This window comes from Capricornis sumatraensis, chromosome 13 (genome assembly GCF_032405125.1).
Source record: "Capricornis sumatraensis isolate serow.1 chromosome 13, serow.2, whole genome shotgun sequence".
Lineage (NCBI taxonomy): Eukaryota > Metazoa > Chordata > Mammalia > Artiodactyla > Bovidae > Capricornis > Capricornis sumatraensis.
The window spans coordinates 81,582,938-81,607,740 of record NC_091081.1 but is presented as its reverse complement, the minus strand read 5'-3'; the positions used below and the strand labels follow the sequence as shown (position 1 = coordinate 81,607,740).

Genomic DNA, 24,803 nt, shown 5'->3' with positions numbered 1-24,803 from the left:
TAGTCCACTCGGCCTCCTCCGGGTCTGCATGGTATGCTCTCCTCACCCTCCTGTGGTGGATCCAGGGAGTGACACCTGCAACTTTAACTGCAGTCGGGCTGGTTAGAACTGCAGCATATGGACCCTTCCAATGTGGGGCCACGCAGTCGTGTTTCCAGTCCTTGACCACACCTGATCCCCGGGCACAAATTCGTGAATCTGTTCCCCAAGGGGGAACAGTACCCTTTCTTGTACAAACTTAGTTACCTGATTTATTGCCTTACCCAGTTGTTCCATCTGCTGTGAAATCTCATCTCCCCTTACCTGAGGCAAATTTGTTGACACCTGTTTTACTATGGGAGGGGGCCTCTTATACACAATTTTGTACAGAGAAGAGCCATGGGACTGTGGGGTCATCCTGAGTCTGAGCAGAGCCGTCGGAAACAAGCCCACCCAGGAACAGTCAGTCTCTAAGATCCACTTGGAGAGTGTCTCTTTAAGTGTCCGGTTGGTTCCTTCCAACATCCCAGAACTCGGGGGCCTATATGCTGTATGTAATTTCCACTTGATGTTAAAAGTTTTGCTTACTTGTGATACTAAATCAGCTACAAAAGCCGGGCCATTGTCCGATCCAATGCTGGCAGGAAATCCAAATCTGGGAACTGTCTCCCTAAGCAGGCACCGGGCTACTTTTGACGCTCTTTCAGTCCGGGTAGGAAAAGCTTCTACCCATCCTGAGAACGTACATACCATGCCCAGCAGGTAATGGTAGTGTCGGTGAGGTTTCATTTCAGTGAAGTCCACTTCCAGGTGTTCAAAGGGCAGCGTGCCTTTTACCTGAATCCCTGGAGGTTTTTGTCTGTGCCGAGAGGCAGCATTGACCTGTGAGCAGGCAGTGCAGTTCTGAGATTTTGTCCTGCATAGGGAAGAGAGGCGCGGAACCAAGAAATAGTTTCAAATTAGCTCTTCCAGTTTATCATGGCCTAGATGGGTCACTTGGTGTGTTTGGCTTACCAGAGTGGGTGCCAGCTCCTCTGGTAACAATAATTTGCCACTTGGCAATTCCCACCATCCCTTTTCAGTCTTGATGGCCCCTTCTGCTTTGGCTAGTTGGTTTTGGGCTTCAGTGTATTTTGGAGAGTCTAGCATTAGCTCAGATAGCTCCGCCAATATGAGAGCTTTGATAGTGGCTTCACTTGTCACCCCCAAGCCCTCGGCTGCTTGTTTAGCGGTCTTATCTGCCAGTCTGTTCCCTGAGCCTGGGGGATATCCTCTTTGTGACGTCCTCAGCAGTGCATGACTACAACAACCCTTTCTGGTTCCCAGGCAGCAGCTAATAGGGTCTTAATTTCTCCCTTATTTTTAGTATCTTTTTCACTAGCTGTCAGAGGCCTCTCTTCTTATACAGAGCCCTGTAGTGTGGCAAAAGCATACCTGCAGTCTGTGTCAGTGTTTGTCTTCTTACCTTTTGACAGCTGGAGGGCCTGGATTAGAGCATATAGTTCGGCCTGTTGAGCGGACCAGGGTGATGGCAGAGAGCTAGCCTCAACGATGGTTTCTTCTATGACTACTGCATATCCCGCCAGTCACTGTCCTTGTTTCACCAGGCTGGTGCCATTGGTGTACAGGACCCAATCTGGGTCCGGGATTGGCTGCTCTCTCAAGTCAGGGCTGCTGGCATATTTCCTTGCAATCATGTGAGGACCCACATTCTCCCATAAGAAAGACAGTGGCCAGATTCAGAACCTGACAAGGCTCAGTAGTAGCATGGGGGTTCTCACATAACTGTCCCAGGTATTGCGTAATCCGGGATGTTGACAGCCATGCATGGGGGTCCCCTCGCAGGAGAGTGTTGACCTCATGTGGGATTTTTATGAACAAATCTTGGCCTAAAGTCAGCTCGGTTGCCTCCCGGACCAGTAAAGCAACTGCAGCGACTGCCCGTAAGCGTCCCGGCCACCCAGTGGCAACACTGTCCAGCTGATTAGAGATAAGTCACTGGTCTGTCCCATGTCCCCATAGTTTGGGACGACACTCCCCTAGCCACCTCGTCCTTTTCAGTCACAGAAAGAGTAAACGGCTTAGCGAGGTCTGGCAGACCCAAGGCGGATGCTGACGTCATTATACCGGGTTTGAGTTCTATTACCAGTGGGACTTGTTTTGCAAGCCTGGGATGGGTTGTCTTCCGCCCAGACCTCAGGGAATTGTTGAGTTAACTCTCTCTCTCGACTGTTTAGCTTGTCCAGTTTCCCTTCCGGAAGATCGTACAACCTCCATTCATCTTGAGGGGTTACTGAGAGGAAGAGTAAATAGGTGGTTGAGCCCACTCGAACAATGGGTCTTTCGTCGGGGGAAAGGTGACTTGTGCCCCCAATTTAGACAGCAAGTCTCTTCCTAACAAAGGTACTGGGCATTCAGGGATGTATAAAAATTCATGAGTCACTTGGTGTTCCCCCATCTGACATTTTCAGGGTAGGCTGGAGACACAAAGGCTGCATTTATCACACCTGAGACCCAGCAGCCTCTGGCTGGGTCTATTGGCGAATAGTCTATAGGCCTCGCACAGTCTTTCGCAGAACTCAGAGGGTGATTCGCTTTCCCTTTGAATCACTTCGGAGGGTTTTGCGATACTCATAGCTTTTCGGGGCCCCCTCTTGAGAACATGTAAAATAGCCTCTGAATATCTCTCAGGTGGCTCCCACCTTCCTCTGTGTTACAGTCCCACCGGGCCTCTCATCGGGGCGGCTGGTTCTGCCCACCGCTGCGGGTTTGCAGCACCCTCAGGTGCCACTTCTCTTAACCATTTTCTGGCCTCAGGATCCTGTGTCTTTCCTCAGTGCTGAAAAGGGAGACTAGTAGTGGATTATGTCATCCTATGCAGGGCAGTGGGGTCAAAAAACAGTCTCCATTGTCTAATCATGGCTTGTGGCTCCCCCGAGTACGGTGGAGCGTGTCCTGAGCTGGAGGCTGTCGTAGCTCTCTGAGGGGCATCTGTAGTGGGCTTCTTTCCCCCTGTTCCTTGGCGGAGTGCAGCCTCTGTCTAATTGCTGCGTTTTCTTCCCCCTTCCCATCAGTACTCACCGGGAAATACAATCTAGATGCAATCTAGGAGGTCCACCTGAGGTGGGATTCTGGGGGCGTTGACCAGAGGTCTCCGTTGCTGGGATCCTGCCGAAACAGCACCTCCACGAGCTCTGGGGGAGCTGGCGGAGGAGCAGCGGCTGCTGCAGGAACTTCACCTGGCCCTGGATCGGGCGTTAAGGCGGCCTCCGGTCCTGGTGGAGCACTAGGAGGCAGGCGCGTCATTAGCCAGTATGGGGGAGGGGGCAGGTCGTCCCCGTCCAAATCCTGTAGAATTTCCTCTTTTATCATCAGTCAACTTTTATGCCATTGATATTTTTCCCTTTCCCATCTGGATACAGAACCTTGTCCAGGTAGGAGGCTCTTGAGCTAACCCTAGCCGTGAGTCAGTATATGGCTATTGATCCAGGTGTCCTGGCCCTCCTGTGACTACTGCATAGCCTGCTTCCACCATTTTTAAGTTCATGGTGTTCTCTGGTGGCCGTCCTACTCCCACAGGGGGCCATTCGACCTCACAGAGTATGTGGAGGTGGTTAGGCTTCATCTTCACCCCATAGTCTCCTCCAAATCCCTTCTTAAAATGTTTAACCCTGCACTCCAGTACAGTTGCCTTAGAGTCACTCTTCCCGTCTTGCTTAACTTCTCGGACCTTCTTCCACTTTTCCTTTTTGTTCTGTCTACGAAGTTCTCAGCACCCTATGTACTTCTGATATTTCCACTCAATGACACTTAAATTGTCATTCACCTCCTTCCTAATTGGGGTGAGAAGAGCCTTACCTGCCAGACCCCAGAGGGAGAAGGGGGATCAGCGTGTCTTCACCCACCGGTCAGCACAGCCGAACCAGAACACCACGTGGTCCCAGACTGTTTCTCCCTTAACTTTTAAAGTCCATTCTGCCTTAGTGGGCTTGATCAGGTGCGGATGAAAATACAGATGGGTTAAATATCCCATGGCCGTCTCCGGAAAAGCCAATTCATACTCACTTATGTATCCCCCTCCTGCTAGCCTGAGAATTCCAAGGGGGTCAAGAATTTCATAGCAGATGGGACACCTCCTTGGGGAGGGCAGCATACGAGCACACAAAAACCAAGTTTCTTCTCCTAAAAATCCCCTGGCAATTGCTTGGTAATAATTTTCCCCAAGACGGCATGGACAACACCTCCTAAATGACCTTCACAAATTTCCTTCCTAAGCCCGAACACACTCGTCAACCTGTGTACCAAGGAATCGTTGCCACCTGCCTATTCCAGGCCCCTGTGGGTCTGTGCCCCTTCTAATCCCTCCCAGGAGGGTGATCAGGCCCCCTCTTCCACCCTGCCGGGTAGGTTCCTTCTCACCTCAGCGCTCAGTTCCCCTGCTGCCATCCACTACCTGCTAACGTGAAAGGTCCAGGCATTGAGAAGCAGAATCCTTCCAGAAGGGCGAGGCGCCTCCCCTCCTCTAGAAGATTCGAGCCGCAAGGCCTCGGAGTAGTCCCAAATGGGACTTATCTCCTCAAAGTGAGGAGTTTCCCGGCCCATGCACCAAATCTTGTAGCCACGGGTTCTGGGAAACAAACTCACTCAGAAGGACAATGCAGATAGCGGAGTGTGGTTTATTACACCGGCGGGCCCAAGGCAGAGTCTCCTCTCAGCCAAGGACCCCGACCAGTTTTTCTGAAAACCTTATATACCCTAAGACTACGTGCCCAAACCCACCTCCCAAAATTCCCTGAAACCAGTGAGAAGAATCTTGAGAGTCCCTTGGTCTGCAAGGAGATCCAGCCAGTCCATTCTGAAGGAGATCAGCCCTGGGATTTCTTTGGAAGGAATGATGCTAAAGCTGAAACTCCAGGACTTTGGCCACCTCGTGCGAAGAGTTGACTCATTGGAAAAGACTCTGATGCTGGGAGAGACTTGGGGCAGAAGGGGACGACAGAGGATGAGACGGCTGGATGGCATCACCGACTCGATGGATGTGAGTTTGAGTGAACTCCGGGAGTTGGTGATGGACAGGGAGGCCTGGCGTGCTGCGATTCATGGGGTCGCAAAGAGTTGGACACGACTGAGCGACTGATCTGAACTGAACTGAGTCTGCACAAAGGAAAAGAAAGATACAACCAACGTTAACCCGTGATTCATATGCCTTAAGCCTAGGTAGTTAACAGTGGACAATTATCAATAGGCCTGTGGTCATACCCCAATAAGCATAATATAATTTATGATTCTATTCAGTTACACAGATAATTAGGGTATTCTTTAAGGGAACAGAGAGTCTAGGTACGAGCCCTGGGGCTCTTCCATCTAGGGGGCCTGGTTTTCCAGTTGGTCTGTCGTTTCCATAGATACTGGGCATATAGCTCAAAGTCCACAGTCCGGCCCAAGATGGAGTCCTGCTCTCGAGACGGAGCCTGTTCTGTCTGTTTCCTCCTTCAGTTTTTAGGCACATTTGTGATGCGTGAACCGAGACTCCATGCCCAGCTCCTAAGCGGCCTCTAGGGCGCAGAGGGTCTCCAGTCACGGTGGCTATTTTCAGCTTGACTTGCTTCTCAATGCCCAGGTGACCTCCAGGGGCTCACATGCATTTTTTTAGACAGTAGTGTTGACTAGACAGCCAGGTTGGTTTGTCTCTCTATATCTGGAAGTTTGCTCAGAGTGAGTTAAATAAGCTTTCTCTGCCTCTTGGTGCCAGGACTCCCCAGGAGGTAGTGAGGATATACTTAGAGCTTGCTTTCCCCTCGCTTTTCATTCTCTTTGCCACAACATGTCCTGCCCATCCCAACACCCTTTATACAAAAATCCAAAACCCCACACTGAGTCAAACAGCTGTGAGAGGAAGGACTTTCCTTTCTCCTTAAGGCTGGACGACTTTCCATTTCTCCCTCCTTTGGCCAAGGACGACAGTAGGTTTTTGCTCTGCCTTCACTTAACAAGCTGGTGCTGAGCCTGAAGGGCCCCTGGGGATTTTGCATAAAGACTGCTGGATCAGATTCAGGCATCCAGCTCAGACAGCTGACCTGGGTGATCACACAGAACCTCCAGGGCTAAGTGGAAACTACCGCCCATCCACTTGTGAAATTATGCAGTCCTCCCTCTCAGGACATTCCTTCAGTGTCCATAGTATAAGAAAAAGGAAAAAGAAGGAGAAGAAATTACAAGAAAAAGAACAGGACTCGGCTGATGAAATGTGAGATGAGAGTCTTGTTAGGTGAGGAAACTGACTTTGTCTTTAAAGTGAGTCACCCAGACGTCTAAGAATCTGATGAAAGGTGCAAATCCCTTTTCCCAGAAAAAAATGTAAAATACGCATATAATTTGTTTACAATTCCATGTGATTCATTGTCACACATCCCCTAGTGATACACAGACCATAGGTTAAGAATTCCTCTTTTGGAAACAAGATAGAAGCTGCTATCAAAAGTACCTCTTTTTTGCATTGCTGTTTTATTTTTATTTATTTGCCTATTGCTGTGCTGGGTCTTTGTCGCTTCATGGGCTTTCTCTTGTTACCTTGTGGTGAGCGGGGGCTACTCTCTAGTTGCAGTGCGTGAACTTCTCATTGTGGTGGCTTCTGGTGTTGCAGAGCGCGGGTTGTAAGCGTGCAGGCTCAGTAGCCATAGCTCCCAGGCTCTAGAGCGCAGGCTCGATAGTTGTGGCCTGTTCAATCCAGCCACTCAGTCGTGTCCGACTCTTTGCGACCCATGGACTGCAGCCCTCCAGGCCTCCCTGTCCATCACCAACTCCTGGAGCTTACTCAAACTCATGTCCATTGAGTCGGTGATGCCGTCCAGCCATCTCATCCTCCGTCGTCTGCTTCTCCTCCCGCCTTCAATCTTTTGCAGCATCAGGGTCTTTTCAAATGAGTCAGTTCTTTGCATCAGGTGGCTAAAGGATTGGAGCTCCAGCTTCAGCATCAGTCCTTCCAATGAATATTCAGGACTGAGTTCCTTTAGGATGGACTGGTTGGACTCCTTGCAGTCCAGGGGACTCTCAGAGTCTTCTCCAGCAGCACAGCTCGAAAGCATCAATTCTTTGGTGCTCAGCTTTCTTTATAGTCCAACTCTCACAACCATACATGACTATGGGAAAAACCATAGCTTTGACTAGATGGGCCTTTGCTGGCAAAGTAATGTCTCTGCTTTTTAATATGTTGTCTAGGTTGGTCATAGCTTTTCTTCCAAGGAGTAAGTGTCTTAATTTCATGACTACAGACACCATCTGCAGTGATTTTGGAGCCCCCCAAGATAAAGTCTCTGTTTTCCATTGATTTCCCATCTATTTGCCATGAAGTGATGGGACTGGAAGCCATGAAATCAGTTTTTGAATGCTGAGTTTTAAACCGACTTTTTCACTCTCCTCTTTACTTTCAGGAGCCTCTTCAGTTCTTCTTCACTTTCTGTCATAAGGGTGGTGTCATCTGCATATCTGACATTATTGATATTTCTCCCAGCAATCTTGATTCCAGCTTGTGCTTCATCCAGTCCAGTGTTTCTCATAATGTTCTGCATATAAGTTAAATAAGCAGGGTGACAATATACAGCCTTGGCGTACTCCTTTCCCGATTTGGAACCAATCTGTTGTTCCATGCCCAGTTCTAACTGCTGCTTCTTGACCTGCATACAGATTTCTCAGGAGGCATGTCAGGTGGTCTGGTATTCCCATCTCTTTAAGAATTTTCCACAGTTTGTCATGATCCACACAGTCAAAGGCTTTGGCATAGTCAATAAAGCAGAAGTAGATGTTTTTCTGGAACTCTCTTGCTTTTTCGATGATCTAATGGATGTTGGCAATTTGATCTCTGGTTCCTCTGCCTTTTCTAAATCCAGCTTGAAGTTCTGGAAGTTCCATCTGGAACTTCCTTCTGGAAATTGGAAGTAAATCCATCTGGAAGTTCGTGGTTCATGGTTCATATACTGTTGAAGCCTGGCTTGGAGGATTTTGAGCATTACTTTGCTAGCATGTGAGATGAGTGCAATTGTGCAGTAGTTTGAGCATTCTTTGGCATTGCCTTTCTTTGGGATTGGAAAGAAAACTGACCTTTTCCAGTCCTATGGCCACTGCTGAGTTTTCCAAATTTGCTGGCATATTGAGTGCAGCACTTCAACAGCATCATCTTCTAGGATTTGAACAACTGGAATTCCATCACCTCCACTAGCTTTGTAGTTGTGGTACATGGGTTTAATTGCCCCATGGCCTGTGGGATTCTCCTGGACCAGGGATCAAACCTGTGTCCCCTGCACTGGCAGGTGGATTCTTTACCACTGAGTTGCCAGGGAAGCCCCCAAAGTACCTCTTAAAATGTCTCATCACACGAAAAAGAAAAAAGAAATTTGTAACTATGTGAGGTGATGTATGTTAACGTATTGTGACCATTTCACAATATACACGTATGTCAGTCATTCTGCTATATACCTTAAACTCATACAATGTCATATGCCAATTATATCGCAATAAAACTGGGAGGGAACATACCTCTGCAGGTGGCTGGAAAGTAAATCTTAACCACAAAAGCATTTCCTTTTTGGCACTGAAAAAAGCAAAGCTAACCTTATGTAATAGAAGAGGACTGAGGAGGATGGCTCCTCACAGAAAAATTTCAGTTTATGCGGGTCAAGCCTCCTGTTGTAGACAAATATCTACCGTGGATGCTAAGTTCTTTTCCATTCTGTTTAGGTTTGAGACAAGGCAAGTATAAACCCTTCTGAAGGACAATGGACTGATCCATGGAAGCGATGCAAACACATCAACGAAAGGACTTGATCTCAAAAAAAATGGTTAGTTTTCTTCTGTAAAGTTTTGCTTCTTTCTGCTCATTTTTTTCTGGTGGATTGATATGGTATATTTTCAAAAACTCCTGCTTCATTAAACCAACCTGTTTGTAGATGGGTGTCTAGGGTCAGGGGAACTCATTCAGACTCAGGTTGGCGTATTTCGTGCTGCGTAAGAAATAACTTCAGGCTTCAGCGGCTAAAGGTGGCAGGAGCCTCCTCCTTGCTCGTGCAGATCCCACTGACGGCTCCCCCCTCCAGCCCGTCTCTCCGCTCTCTGCTTCAGCTCTCCATCCCCCTTACGTCCACACTCTCATTGCATGATGGAAAAGACAGGCTGAGAGAGGAGCAGTAGGACGCACACAGCATGCTCCCAGCGACATTTCTTTGGTTAGAGCAAGTCACACCGCGATGCCTAATTCTAGGGAGATGGAGACGCATGATCCTCCGGTGGGCACAGAGGCGGTCGAGAACCAAATAATGATGAAATGAATGCCGCTCAGTTGTGTCTGACTCTTTGCGACCCCATGGACTAATACATCCATGGAATTCTCCAGGCCAGAATACTGGAGTGGGTAGCCTTTCCCTTCTCTAGGGGATCTTCCCAACCCAGGGATCGAACCCAGGTCTCCCACATTATAGGCAGATTCTTTACCATCTGAGCCACAAGGAAAGCTGAACCAAATGATGATGAAGTTAGAATGTCTGCTGGAGGGACTGCGAGAACATGGCTGCAAAGTACAAGTTGAAGAAGGTGTGCGGGGGTGTTCTCTGTGGATGGGGAACTGCCACCCCCTTCAGACTTTAAAAATAAATGACAGGCTTTCCACTTCCTGTTATTCTTGACGGGGTAACAGAGGGTACGTTACCTCTCCTTCCATAAAAAGCAAAAGAGAATATAGGAAAAATGGGTTCAGACTTTAGACAGGACCTTGATCATCGTGAGAAGAGGAACAGGTGAGCCCTCTGGTGTCCCCAGATGCTGCCCATTCGGGGACAGATGCTGCTTCCAGGCCCAGAACTAGGAAGGGGGAGCCACATAGAGTTTCGTGGTCTCACTGAGTTGAAGAGACAGATCAGAGTTTGGGAAGATGAAGGCAGCTAGGATGAGATGGGCAGAGCTCAGGAGAGAAGGGAACTAAAGGGGGCGTCCGTCTTCTAGAGAACTGCACCTGAGTCCCCTAGAGACAAGGCTTTGGCTGAAAATCGTCCCATGCGTCCCTATGAGGTCACTGCGGGAGGACAGTGATAGAATCAGCAGAAATCAATTCCCAGGACCCGCAGAGGCCTGGGAATGTGCCACAGAGCCGCCAGCCAGCATGGGGAGACACCCTGCTTCAGGCTACTGGGGGATCTCAGAAAGGTGTCCCTGCAGATGGGGCTCATGTCCCCCTCTACGAGCCCGGGCTCCTGCCTGGACTGGAGGGAACCATCTCTCCTGCTCACTGCCTTTCCGTTCTATGCGTCCAGCCCCCTCTTCCCACCCCTGGCCTTTCTGCCTGCTGTGCCCTGGGCTGAGCGAGGTCCTCGGTAGCTAAGTCACGGCGTCTCCCCGGAATCCAGGTAAAGCAATAATCATCACAGCCAACGTTATTAAATGAAGGAGTGAACTAAACGCAGCCTGAGGTTTCTGTACCCAGCTGGGAAGGACGTGGGGAGCACTCAACGTGCTACTCTAGGTGCGGCCCTGAGCTCAACACTTCCGTTATTAGCCTCCCTTTCCCTCTTCACTCGTTCATCAGTTACATCTGATGGCTGAGAAACAAAACAGAAATCCACTATTAGTATCTGACAGCCAAATTACCTGGGTGCCACTCGGAGAAGGCTTCCCAGGTGGCACTAGTGGGAAAGAAACCCTCCTGCCAACACAGGAGATGCAAGAAGACACGAGTTCGGTCCCTGGGTCGGGAAGATCCCCTGGAGCAGGAAATGACAACCCACTCCCCTATTCTTGCCTGGGAGAGCCCATGGACAGAGGAGCCTGGCGGGCTGCAGCCCATCAGGTTTCAAAGAGTCTTTGAAAGGACTTAGCCACTGACCATGCATGCACACCCAGACCACAGAAGGGACTTGGGGAACAATCTTCCTTGGGCAGCAGGGGTGGGAGGGGGGTGAGCTGTCCCCTCAGCTTGGAGGGTGGGTGGCCCTGCGCTCAGCACCAGGGCTGTTTCTACAAGGCCCCGGGCCTCACTCTCGGTCTGTCACGTGCTTCACTTTCCAGACAAAGTGCATCAGGTGATATTGGATTTAATGTTCAAACAATAAGCTTGCAGAGTCTCAGCCATCTCAGACTTTGCTGCAAGCCTGTGCCAAAGGAAGGTGCCTGCCAAAGCGCCAGCAGTAACTTCAAAAGCCTTGGAAACGACGAGTCTCTTCTCCTAATACCCATGCTGGTTAGCAGAAAGATCACAGAACTTGCTGGTTTTTAAGACTGTATTTTTAAATTCTGTTTTTAAAGTTGTTTTCTAATGTAGACTAGTTTTTTAAAAAGTCTTTATTGAATTTATTACGATATTGCTTCTATCTTATGTCGGTTTTTTGGCTCCAGGGCACGTGGGGTCTTAGTTCCCTGAATGGGGATTGAACCCACATCCTCTGCATTGGAAGCCCACAGTCTTAACCACGGGACCACCAGGGAGGTCCCTCCCATGTTACTTTAGCGGCTCATCATTTTGTGAAGGAACAGTGCTTGCCAAGCTGAAAGGCAAGAGTGAGTGCTGACTGAGGCTCCAAACTTGGTGCCTGGCAGGTGTGGAGCGGGAGTGGGGGTGTCACTCTGGGGTGTGGGTGTCACTGCTGGGAGGGGGTGTGACTGCTGGGGTGGGGGTGTCACTCCTGGGGTGGGGGTGTCACTGCTGGGGTGGGGCTGTCACTCCGGGGATAGGGGTGTCACTCTGGGGGTGGGGCTGTCACTCCAGGGGTGGGGGTGTCACTCCAGGGGTGGGGGTGTCACTCTGGGGGTGGGGGTGTCACTCCGGGGGTGGGGGTGTGACTGCTTGGGTGGGGGTGTCACTCTGGGGGTGGGGCTGTCACTCCAGGGGTGGGGGTGTCACTCCGGGGGTGGGGGTGTCACTGCTGAGTGGGGGTGTCACTCGGTGGTGGGGGTGTCACTCCGGGGGTAGGGGTGTCACTCCGGGGGTAAGGGTGTCACTCTGGGGGTGGGGCTGTCACTCCAGGGGTGGGGGTGTCACTCCGGGGGTGGGGGTGTGACTGCTTGGGTGGGGGTGTCACTCTGGGGGTGGGAGTGTCACTGCTGAGTGGAGGTGTCACTCCGGTGAGGGTGCCACTCCTGGGGTGGGGGTGTCTCTCCGGGGGTGGGGGTGTGACTGCTTGGGTGGGGGTGTCACTCTGGGGGTGGGAGTGTCACTGCTGAGTGGAGGTGTCACTCCGGTGAGGGTGTCACTCCTGGGGTGGGGGTGTCACTGCTGGGGTGGGGGTGTCAGTCCCGCCCTGGTTTCCCCACCTGCCAGCAGGGCAGCAGTGATCGTTATGGAAGAGAGGACTGGTGTCTGCACTGCCCCTCACCAGTGGTTGTGGAGTCGATTGGCACCCGCTGACCACTCTGAGATCAAGAAGCTTTGTAGGGAAAAGAGGGTTTCTGGACACTCAGCTTGGATCACACCTCCTCGTGAGCTCGCCTTTGTCTCCTGCCGGCTGAGACGCGCCGGGAGCAGCAGGTGGACGTCGGATCCAGCCCAGCTTTTGAATCGGCAGGGCTGAGGAGTGAGGAGCGCAGGCAGTCTGCGACATGCTGCCCTGCCCTTAAACGCACTGGGGCTGGGTGCTCTAGGGGGTCCCTCAGGAGGCAGCGCTGCCCACACTAAAGCCATGGGCGGTGGGCGTGCACCCAGCTCCCTGCTCTCGTGTGAGCACCTTGGGGAGGCCCCAGGGCTGGTCAGGGCTCTGGACACATCTGCTGTCCAGCCGGCCACCCCGGGGCCGAGGGGACTGAGATCCAGAGAGCTCGCGTGGCTGGTTCAAGGTGGCAGACGCTGGCACCAGACTTGAGGTTAGAGCCCAGGGCTCCCACTCATAGTTCAGGCCTCTCCACGTTGCCAAGGGTTTCTTCACCGGAGGGAAGGTCTTCAGACTTTGATGATTCCCATTTCACTGGGTTGAACCAGCAGATGAACCGAGGTCTGTATGTGCAGAGGGAATCAGCCTAGTTCAGGGTCGGTACTAATAACGTCCAGGAAAGAGATGGTTTGTGAAATGAGATCATTCCAACAGCTTTGAAAAACATTTTTTAGTGATGTCAAATATGTTTTTATACATTTTCCCATTTTTATAGAAAAATAGTTGATGTACATCACTGTATAAGTTCAAAGTGTACAGCATGATTTACACATATAAAGAAATGATTATAATGGGTTCAATTAACATTCATCATCTCATGGATACAATAAAAAGAAAAGGAGAAAAGAGGAAAAAGATTTTCTCCTTGTGATGAAAATCCTCTGGATTTACTCTTAAAAACTTTCCTATACATCATACAGCAATGTTAGCTACGGTCACCATGTTGTACATTAGATTTTTTTGAATTATGAACAAGCTCATTGTTAAAAAATTCAGAAAAATATAATTTTGTATAAAGATCACTCAACATCTTACCCCCAAAGAACCTCTGGAGGAGCTCGGTCTCAGCTCACATCCTGCTTCCTGGTCCAAGTGCTGCTTTCAGCCCCATAGCCTCTGGCTGCCCCGATTCCTGCCCTGCCCTGGGCATGTCTAGATTTCACTGATGACAGCTTTTTATCCTCATCCACAGGCATTTGTTGAATGCTTTCTGTATGTCCCTGAAAACACCTACGATCCCCAGGCAAACTGCAATTGTCTGTTTGCTTTTTTTTTCTTTCTTCAAGTTGTTAGTTTAGTATTTGTTTTTATTTGGCTGTCCAGGTCTTAGCTGGCACAGTTCAGTTCAGTTCAGTTCATTTCAGTCGCTCAGTCGTGTCCGACTCTTTGTGATCCGATGAAGCGCAGCACGCCAGGCCTCCCTGTCCATCACCATCTCCCGGAGTTCACTCAGACTCACATCCATCGAGTCCATGATGCCATCCAGCCATCTCATCCTGGGTCGTCCCCTTCTCCTCCTGCCCCCAATCCCTCCCAGCATCAGAGTCTTTTCCAATGAGTTAACTCTTCTCATGAGGTGGCCAAAGTACTGGGGTTTCAGCTTTAGCATCATTCCTTCCAAAGAAATCCCAGGGTTGATCTCCTTCAGAATGGACTGGTTGGATCTCCTTGCAGTCCAAGGGACTCTCAAGAGTCTTCTCCAACACCACAGTTCAAAAGCATCAATTCTTCTGCGCTCAGCCTTCTTCACAGTCCAACTCTGACATCCATACATGACCACAGGAAAAACCATAGCCTTGACTAGACAGACCTTAGTCGGCAAAGTAATGTCTCTGCTTTTGATTATGCTATCTAGGTTGCTCATAACTTTTCTTCCAAGGAGTAAGGGTCTTTTAATTTCATGGCTGCAGTCACCATCTGCAGTGATTTTGGAGCCCAAAAAAATAAAGTCTGACACTGTTTCTACTGTTTCCCCATCTATTTCCCATGAAGTGATGGGACCAGATGCCATGATCTTCGTTTTCTGAATGTTGAGCTTTAAGCCAACGTTTTCACTCTCCTCTTTCACTTTCATCAAGAGGCTTTTTAGCTCCTCTTCACTTTCTGCCATAAGGGTGGTGTCATCTGCATATCTGAGGTTATTGATATTTCTCCCGGCAGTCTTGATTCCAGCTTGTGTTTCTTCCAGTCCAGCGTTTCTCATGATGTACTCTGCATAGAAGTTAAATAAGCAGAGTGACAATATACAGCCTTGACGTACTCCTTTTCCTATTTGGAACCAGTCTGTTGTTCCATGTCCAGTTCTAACTGTTGCTTCCTGACCTGCATACAGATTTCTCAAGAGGCAGGTCAGGTGGTCTGGAATGGCACAAGGCATCTTTTAGTTGGGGCATGTGGGATCTACTTCCTTGACCAGGGATCAAACCCAGGCCCCCTGCATTGGGAGTGTGGAGTCTTAGCCACTGACCACCAGCAAAGTCCCAAACAGTTTCTCAGTTTGGGTGCTATTGACAGTTCACCCAGAGCTCAGTTGGTAAAGAGTCTGCCTGCAATGCGGGAGACCCGGGTTCAATCTCTGGGTCGGGAAGATCCCCTGGAGAAGGAAATGGCGAGCCACTCCAGTATTCTTGCCCGGAGAATCCCATGGACAGAGGAGCCTGGCAGGCTACAGTCCATGGGGTCGCAGGAGTTAGACACGACTTAGTGACTAAAGAGAGAGAGACAGAGACACTTAGGGTGGATAATTTTTTGTGGAGGCTGTTCTGTGCATTGGAGGACGCTGAGCAACCTCTCGGCTCCTACCCACCAGATGACAGTTCGTCCTCCGTAAACGTCCCTACTGTGTCTCCTGAGGACAGGGTTACCTCTGGCTGAGCCAGTGCTCTCAGGGCAAGTGACGGGGCTGTGTGTGTCCTGTGACTTCAGGCATCTGACCGTGGGCGGCCGCCGTGCCCTCCCTCACCACCACATGCCCGGAGACCGTCTTATACCTGGAGAAGTGCGTGACTCCGGCTTCCTGGTGAACCAACATCATTTTTGGTGATGTCATGGCTTTTCTCTGGAATTGATGATTCACCACCAACCCCACCTCCTTGGCCTCCCCGATTCATCAGGGCAGCTCCTGGGGATGAGCCAGATGAGAGGCCCTCACCATTAAGAAAAAAAAACCAAACACATGCTTCAAACTTATGCCTGGCCCAGGTTCCTAGTACACACATTTTTCTTTCTCTCCCCAAGCCAGAGTTCTCTGAAAGCTATAAATGGATTGCTTAATTGAACTTTACAACTTTCTTTGACTTAAGATATGGATGTGTATTCCTAAAGACCTTTGAACTTAGTCTTGACTCAGAAGCTAAACAATCTTCTCCACAGAGGTTTAATGGCCTTCGGACAATCTGGCCTGTTGTTGGCCTTTGAACTGTCAACAGCATTTAGACAGCACGGAGACTCCGACTAAAAATACTGTGCTATGTACATATGAAAGCTGTATGAGAGTAGATCTTAAAACTTACCCTCTCATCCACACAAAATTATAACTATGTGAGGTGATGGACGTGTTCACTAACCTTGGTTATCTTTTGCAAATATATACATACAAATCATTATGGTGTATATCCTCTATTCACACAGGTTGCACATCAATTATAGCTCAGTAAGGCTGGGGAAAAAATATTCTTTCTGCTCTGCTAAAACTTCAATTTGTTGCCCTGGTTCTTTCTTTTTTGGCCACGCTTTGAGGCCTGTAGGATCTTAGTTCCCCAAACAGGGATTGAATCTGGGCTCCCTGAGTCCTAACCGCTGGGCCGCCAGGGAACTCCTCCCCTGGTTCTTTTATACTGCTTGCTGGTGGAGTGTGGAAGATTACAGCTCATCCTTCAGTGGTCTTTGCTAGTGTGTATATTTTTTGGTGGCTTTATTCATTTTTTTATTCTTAGTTTTTAAAAAATGTTTCCTTACAGACGTTAACTGCTGGGTATGGGATTTGATTTTGTTCTATTTACAAGCAAGTTAGTCTGTTGCTGTTTCATGGATGCTGGCAGGAGAAAGGGCCTCCTGAGTCAGAAGCAAGAGGGTAACTTAATGGTACAGGCTGCAGGGAGCTTCACCCACTATCTTGCAAGTCCATCGGTGGCAAGTAGGGGACTCCAGAGGGACGCCTGCTCGTGCGGTGGGTTGTGTGACAAGCAAGGAAACTGGAGCTTGGGAAACCTGCATTTCATAGCAAGCAGTAAACACACCTGCTCTTCTTATCAGGAGACTTTACCTCATCAAGGATATTTGTAAACAGGCTGACAATCAGCCTGGGTAAAAGTGTAAGGACTCTGTATTCTTGGCACAGCTGACAAGACCCTTGGGAAAGGAGTTCAAATTCTCCTTACTCTGGAGAAAAGAATTTTAAAATCAAACAGGTTGAAAAAAGAAACATGCACCGGAAAAAAAAAAACCTTCCTCCCTCATTATTATCATTAGTTTCACCTGGCAGTTATTCAACCATAAAAATAGTTACTTGAGTACTTTTACTACTTTAAATAAAGGACATTAATAGCTTGGATTCCCAACCTTTAGACGGGATCACCTGAATCCCTCCATGGCCGCTGTAGACCAGGAGTGCAGGGAAAGGCAGTCTCAGGGGCTCAGTTTTTCCACCCCTGCACAGCCACAAAAGAGGGGTCTCAAGCCTGGGATATCTCTTTATATAGAGTTACTCTCATGGCCTGGGTGGGCCTATCTCTTTATTCAGGACTATCTCACCCTGTTCTGGGTTTGACATGTACTTCTTTGTTCTGCTTAAGCACCTGGTCAATCCCACTGCAACCTCTGTTCCCAGGCAAGAAGGTTCAGGGTCTGTTCCCTGCTGCACAATAGGGGTGGGTGCAGACCATCTCTCACAGGCTGTTGGGACTGACACTCATTTTGGAAGTTGATCTCCCTCTTCACGTTCGTTCCATCCAGAGCCTTGTGAGTTGTGTCTTTTATGGACTCCAACACCTGCCAGCCTCACAGGAGGCCAACTTCCTGCACCTGCTGCTTCTGGAGACAGGCAACCGGATTCGCACGCTAGACAGACAGACAGACCTTCTCCACCATGCCTTGACCTCTCCTCTCCAGATACTTAGCTACAATGTTTACACTGTCAAGATTTGTAAGAATCGTAAATTTTCTATCTTTTGCGATAAAGGTTGATACAAGTAATTAAAAATCAGAACATCAACATATCCTATATGAACCGCACAATGTGTCTGAACCCATAGAGGATGAAAAACACATTCTGTCAGTCACTTCAGCTGCTCGGTCGTGTCTGACTCTGCGACCCCATGGACTGCATCACCAACTCCTGGAGTTTACTCAGACTTATGTCCATTGATTCGGTGATGCCATCCAACCATCTCATCCTCTGTTGTCCCCTTCTCCTCCCACCTTCAATCTTTTCCAGCATCAGGGTCTTTTCCGATAAGTCAGTTCTTCACATCAGGTGGCCCAAGTATTGGAGTTTCATTAGGTTTTTAAAATTTTGCAACTTCCAGGAGAATCTTCCAAACACAAACATCCAATGGACACATTTTTCACTGCCTTTCAAGTTCCCTTTCCTGGGTCACAGTCAGCTAACATTATTTCGAGTGTCCTATGTCATCTCTTTTTCTTAGAATCCTTTTTCATTTTCCTGGTCCCTTCCTCAGACAATCAATATATGTATGTTAATACTGACTTGGGCCCCAGAACAAGAGAAGGCTCCTCACGGATCAGGCCGCCGTGTGACCTGCTCTGCGGCTTGGGTCACGTGATCCAGCAGATCCAGTGGTACCCAAAACTTCAGTGTCAGAAAGGGATGCTGTCTGGAGCCTTTGGTGGAAGCATCTTGGTGCAGGCCTCAGGGTTTGGAACACAGCCCTGCCATCCTCCACAGAAGACGACTCTCCTTCTGAGAAACAGCTCTTGGCCTGAAACGGACGGAACGCTTAAGCACCGGCCAGCAAGTCAACACGAGACCCGAGCTGCCTATCAGGACTGGGTGTTACCTGACCACCAGCCTTAAGGCCGAGTGTGCACAGCGGCGCTCCCTCACTGAATGGAAACAGTGCTAAAGGCTCACGTTACACGAGGACGTGGCCCAAACACCACGGCCCCCCTCCCGCGACACTGCCTTCTCCTCCCCCCCGCATCTATGGCCCACGGGGAGCTCCACCAGGAGCCGCAGCGGAAGAGAAGTCTGTGCGGGGTTTACCCAGGGTCTCGCCCGACGTGCAATACCGCCCCCCAGTGGACAGCTGCAGCACCACAGCCTCTCCCTGGACACGCCGGAAGAACAAGGTGACGGGATGTATGAGAAGACATGGGGTATCAAGAGGAGGAAAGCTCTCTTAAGGGATGAACACACACACTCCCTGTAGGTTCAGTTTCCCTGGAGAACCCTAACACACTGGGCATCAGTATTTGTTCTTACTGCATAGGTGACTATGACATGCTTTCTGGATTGATAATGCTCATTTAAGGAGTTAGCATTATTAATTCATGTTAGGAGAAATAAGTTCTGGGGCAAACTCATTACCAGATGCTCTTCAGCAGCTGGCAACATGAAAGAATGATTAAAAAATAATAATAATAAATAAAAATCACACAAAAACACCAGAAAGTGTTTTGGAAAAGTGCTTGAGAATTTACTGTACAGCTTAACAATTTATTTATATGTTGGCTTCTACATGCTCTTGCATTTGTGTAAAACATTTATACATATTCTTTACAATTTGTACATATATTAAATGGCTGTATCATAAACACTGTTCTATAAGATTTTATAAAAGAAAAATCAAGTAGGGAAAATTGCTTATAAAACATTAACAACAACAAAAACCCGTGATACTGAAGAACAAGAAGTTCTCATATTCATGTTTATTTGATTTCCTCTTCTATTTATTTTTGGTTTCACTTTGTGCTGGCCCAAAACTTTCATTTCCTATCACGTGACTATCAGGTCAGAAGAGGGAAGAGTGGTGCGAGGGCGTGGTAAGGCAGCCGTAGAGGGCGGCGAGGTCTGTGGGGCTGAGACCGTGTCTGCGAGCATCCCAGGTTAAAGCTGATGGTTCGCCAAGACCCTGTTTTGCTTTATGCCATTAAGTGAAGTACTAGTGATGACAAAATTCTGTCTTAAGTTTAGGACACAGGCAGGAAGAGCATCGCCCTTAAAAGCTTGGGGAAGGCTGCGTGTGCGTGTTACATGACTTAGCACCCTCGTCAGCCCCTTAAAACCTTCCCATCTGGTGGGGCTGGGAGAGGCTTGCTTACCTGTGCTTCATCATTTCAGATAATAACCCCCACCAGCCTGCTAGTCTAAAATCCAAATCAAGCGGCAAAATCACGCTTTCCCCAGCACTTCTCATGATGCCTCCTTGAGCAGCTCGAGATTTCGAGGCCAAGCAGAGAGCCTGGGAGGAGTGCTTGCCCACAGAGACGTGGCTGCTCCTGTCCCAGGAGCCAAGCCAGAGCGCCTCCCCCCCAGACCCTGGGGCTTTCTAGGTGAATCCTTCCAGCCTCACCCGGGCTCAGGAGGGAACGCAAGGCAGACGGCACTTTAGGGCGGTGGGCGCGGGGGCTCTGATCCCGGGGTTCCGCCGAGCTGGTCCTCTGGAGGGATGCATGCGGCATGGCCACGTGAGGGGCGGCATGGCCACGTGAGGGGCGGCAGCCGCGGGAGCCCCTGCCTGCTTTCTCTTTCGAGAAAACTGAGTGTCTGAGTTATAAACATCTCAGTGGAAGGCCTGCAGAGTTTCCTAAATAGATATGACTCTCAAAGGGTGGAAAGGGGTTATAAAAATATACAAACATATTATGTTTTTTACTCTGGCATATTTTGCATTTTTTAAGAAAGCAGTTAGTACTTATCTGACATTGGGCAGCAACAGGAGAACGGTGGCTGACTCATAAATTACAACTTTATGTAAAATATCAGGGGAGCAAATCCCTAATTTTCCATTAAAATTCTGGTAACTTTAAGTACTTTCCAAAAATAGACCATTTCCACTGGTTTAAATAATGGATCTGGAGATGAACGAAAGACTATTCCTAAAAATCGGATGCATTTAGGTGCTTAATAACGGAAATGAAGTTTTTTTTCCAACTCTCTTTGTTTTTGGTTTTCTTTGTTTCTTTATGGATGATGGGGAAAAAAAAAAATCAAATTGCGTTGTCCCAGGTCAGAAGGAAGCACTTCGGCGTTTCTCCACGTTTGTTCCACCGGTCCTACATCACCGGGAAGCGGCTGAGGGCCTGCCTCAGCTTTTCCGCAATCTGGTGAGAAACAGAACAACATGAGATGTCTCCCATTGTGACCCCGTGGTTCTCTGTTATTTCCATCTCTTCTCAAACACTCCAGACATTTCAAATCCTGGCACTGTTAGATGCTCCTAGTCCCTCCCAGCCCCAACTTAGCCTCTGAGCAGTGGAAGGGGAAAGTGTTAGTTGTTCAGTTGTGTCCAACTTTTTGTGACCCCGTGGGGTGTAGCCTGCCAAGCTTCTCTGTCCATGGGATTCTTCAGGCAAGAATACCGGAGTGGGTTGTCATTCCCTTCTCCAGGGGATCTTCCTGACTCAGGGATCAAACCCAGGTCTCCTGCACTGCAGGCAGATTCTTTACCGTCTGAGCCACCAGGGAAGCCCTATAAAAGGGAAAGCGTCCGGGCAGTGGGGTACACGCTAAGTCGCTTCAGTTGTGTCCAACTCTTCGCAACCTTATGGACCGTAACCTGCCAGCCTCCTCTGCCCATGAGATTCTCTAGCGAAGAATACTGGAGTGGGTTGCCATTTCCTTCTCCAGGGCATCTTCTTGACACAGGGGTCAAACTCACGTCTCTTACGTCTCCCGCATCGGCAGGCGGGTTCTTTACCGCCAGCACCACCTGGGAGTGGAGAGACCTTCCTAAATTCCCAGATGGGACTGCTGGAGTCGGTGCACAGCTCAAAGGAAGCCCAGCTCCTCCCAACCACGTGGCGTCACTTCTAGACCACTGGCCTGTCCTCCTGGGATCCAGTTTCCATGCTGGGCCCAGACTCCCTGCCTTCCCGGACACCTGGGACCTCCTGAGACGGGCCCTGCTGCTGCAGTGTGGGGACAGGCTGACCTTCAGCTTGCCCCCCGTTTCCACCACACATGGACAGTATGCACAGAGCACATGAGCCACGGCTCCCTTCCGAGAGCCCACGCGGCGGATGCACGAGTGGCGTGCCCACCCACAGACAAGCGGACACGTGTGTGGACGTGAGTCTGGAGCTTGCCAATCCCTGAACGTACAGGAGATGGCACCATGGAAACTTAGTAAGAAATATGGCGGCCAACGTGCGGTCAATCGTAAGAAGTTACAGAACTTGTCTTTGAGGTCTGGGTTTCCATTTATGGGCTAGATCTTTGTTTTCTGTACACCCTGGTAAATAACAAAACTGCTCTGCAGAGGTGTGAAGGTCTACATTTTCATTACTGGCTCCTGAACGGGACCATCTGAGGCTTTACTCCCCCTCTTGCTCTTGTTTTCCTTCTGAAATCCCTCTAGCACACCGCGAAACCCTCGCTCACACGTAAAGCCGGCCTGTGCGGTCCCGCGCGGTGCCAGGCGCCTTCCCCAGCTGAGTTGGCAGGGTGACCTCATCTCACAGTGTCCCCTGTGCAGGGAGCAGTGGGGACCGCACAATAGGGGCTTCTCGGGGGCTCACCACCAGCATCCCGCACACCCTTACTTCTTGAAAAAAACAACCCCCTCTTAGATACGGTTAAAAGAGATTGGAAAAAAAATCCCTGCTCAGTATTCAGCCTCCTTTGGCTTACTGAGAAGTGAAGTTGTTCAGTCGTGTGTGACTCTGCGATTCCATAGACAGTAGCTTACGAGGCAAGAACACTGGAGTGGGTTGCCATTTCCTTCCCCCAGGGATCGAACCGGGGTCTCCCATATTGCAGGCAGACACTTTACCCTCTGAGCCACCAGCGAAGCCCGTTAGTTGGCTCATTAGTTAGGGTTAAAAACCACAGGCGCACTAGCTTCACAGAGAGCTCTGGCGGTGCGCAGGTAGCCCGGGGGACGGGCCGACTCACCGTCTCGTAGAACTGCGCCTGCTGCTCCAGGTACAGGCGGATGACGCTGTTGTAGTCATAGATCCGGTTACTGTGGAAGTGATTCATCTCGGCTGCAATCAAGACCAAGACATTGGTCAGTGCCCCCTGGACTGCAAATGAACACAGCTGTGTCTCTGGTCCAGTTATGACTCATCATCAGCCAGGCTGCCCTGTACCAGTTCCTGACAAAAATGCTATAAGAGGCTAGAAAAACAATTTGAATGGGTAACAGCAAAAACACTTTTCCCTAAACGGATGATTACTGTCAATTTGCAAGTTAAATCTTCTAAAGCCCAACGCGATCACCCAAATGACAGCTCGTCCGAGCAGGAAACCGACTTGGGCCCACTGGCTACTGACGACCTCAGTCCGGAACGTCAAGTCTGTTCACGGGGGCCCTCGCGAGCTGCCCGCTGGGCGCCACGTCCTCTGCTGCAGTGACTGCCCAGGCTGCGGGCTTCCTCAGGCACCTCTGAAAGGCTGGGCAGGCGGTGAGACTTGAGGAAGGCCCTCTTCAGGGCAGCTGATGTCTGATGCTGCCAAGCACCAGGACTGCCAGAACTCGGCCTCTTCCCAGGCAGAGGGTCAGACGCCCATCCTGTGTGTTTGCTGGATGTCTCGACTCAGCAAATGAACCCCTTCTCCTACTCTGCCTCTCAGTGCCACCCCCATCCCATCACCAGTATCGGAGAGGCCTTCCTTATCAGGCCCCATATCACCTCTGCCTTTTCCCTACACGCCACACCTACAAAGCCAACTGCTGCTGGCATAAATTCCTGTAAAAAGCTCACTGTTGTTTTAGGTTGTTATCTGAAGTTATACAACACTTTCATTCAACTGTTTGGATAACTCCAAACACAAGGTCAGGACCAACTTACCCATTCAAAACTCTTCCAAGCCCCGAGCTTCACTCAGGCCTCCCTGTTTCTGCCCTGAACTGTCCTCATTCTGGAAACCTTTCACACATTCTTCCCTTCTCCTACTTCCTCCCTAGTCCTGAGGATCCTCTGGAAAAGCCTGTAAGTACCCTTCATTCTCTCCCCCAGCACCTCATCTTCTTTGGGTCCTCAAAAACCTCAGACGGTAGGAGCCAGGTCTCCGGCTGGGCTGTCAAACATCAGCCCCCAACCTGCACCCCCACCTCCGTCACGAACAAATCCTCTTCCTTGAGCAGTCTTTTTTCTGTTTGTTTTTCCATCAAAACCTTTTCATGGCTTCCTAACGTCCACAGCAAGTCTAGACTCTTCTGCCAGGCTTTTGAGGCCCCCCAGAATCTCCAAAGTCTACCCCCATAACCTGCAACTGTGTTTTATTCCCAAAGGCCAATGACATCATCTGGTCCCATTGTGTTTTGTGTGCTTTGTTCCTACCAGAACATCCTTCCGCTCCCTCCTTGGCCCATGTATCCCATCCATCCTCCAAAACACAAAAAATCCATTCACTGCTCCTATCTGCTGGAAAAATTAGTATTTTCTTTTTAGTAACAGTCAAATCATGCCAAAAATGCTATGTCCAAACTCGCTTCGCATTCTATGGTCTTGGGGCCTACAGGTTACATGCTGCTAAGAGCTGGATTTGGGAATCTAGTCTGGATAGATTAAAGCTTATGAAAGGAATCTTCAGGGTCTCCAAGAAGAAATTAAAACATACAGGTTTAATCACGTTGTCATTTGTAGTTACGTCAGGTAAATGCATGAAAAACTAAATATAAATATTACAGCTTTTAACACTGAGATCCCACAAACAACAGGCTTAGGAAGATATTTTGAATCAGTTCTTATTAACTTAACTGCTGTTCATGCTGGAATTTCTCTCCAGCAAGGAAAATAGAAAATTTTCTTGGAAAAAAATCTCCACTAGCTACACACAGACCTTATCGTTCTTACCTTGCAAAGCATAAGACATTGTCCCAACCCGCTTCACCATGTTCTGTTTGTCCTGGGGGGTGATCTTACTGGTTGCAACCAGTTTATCACTTTCTTTCACTTTTTCTATTGCTCCCTGTGAAATACAAAGTGTGGTGGTATCAATAAAACAAATTTAAAAGGATTGGTCATTAGTTTACAATGTAACAAAGCCAACATATTCTATAATTGTCTTGCTACTGAGTAGGAATATGTCCCCACAAAATGAGAGCATGAGGAACACATCTCACTGTAACTTCCTGTAAGCCGCTTGGAAACAAAAACGCTGCTATTCCTGTAAAACACAGCTGAGCTGAAATCTACACTTTTATGCTACAGCAAGGCTGAACACTAAACAGCACTCTTTGTCTGTAATATGAGTAAGTCATTGTCAGGTGAGAGTGGTACATGATTGGAAAA

General features: G+C 49.2%; 1 protein-coding gene across 1 annotated transcript in view; it reads right to left on the bottom strand.

Moving 5' to 3' along the window:
• Positions 1-19,044: 19,044 nt before the first annotated feature.
• Positions 19,045-24,803, bottom strand: part of SNX9 (sorting nexin 9) — a 90,953-nt gene continuing 85,194 nt past the window's right edge. The window contains exons 16-18 of the mRNA XM_068984994.1: positions 24,366-24,480; positions 22,459-22,550; positions 19,045-20,666 (exon numbers count right to left, since the gene is read on the bottom strand). Of these exons, the coding sequence (XP_068841095.1) occupies positions 20,619-20,666; positions 22,459-22,550; positions 24,366-24,480 (255 nt within the window). The 3' untranslated portion in view covers positions 19,045-20,618. The remainder of the gene's footprint in view (positions 20,667-22,458; positions 22,551-24,365; positions 24,481-24,803) is intronic.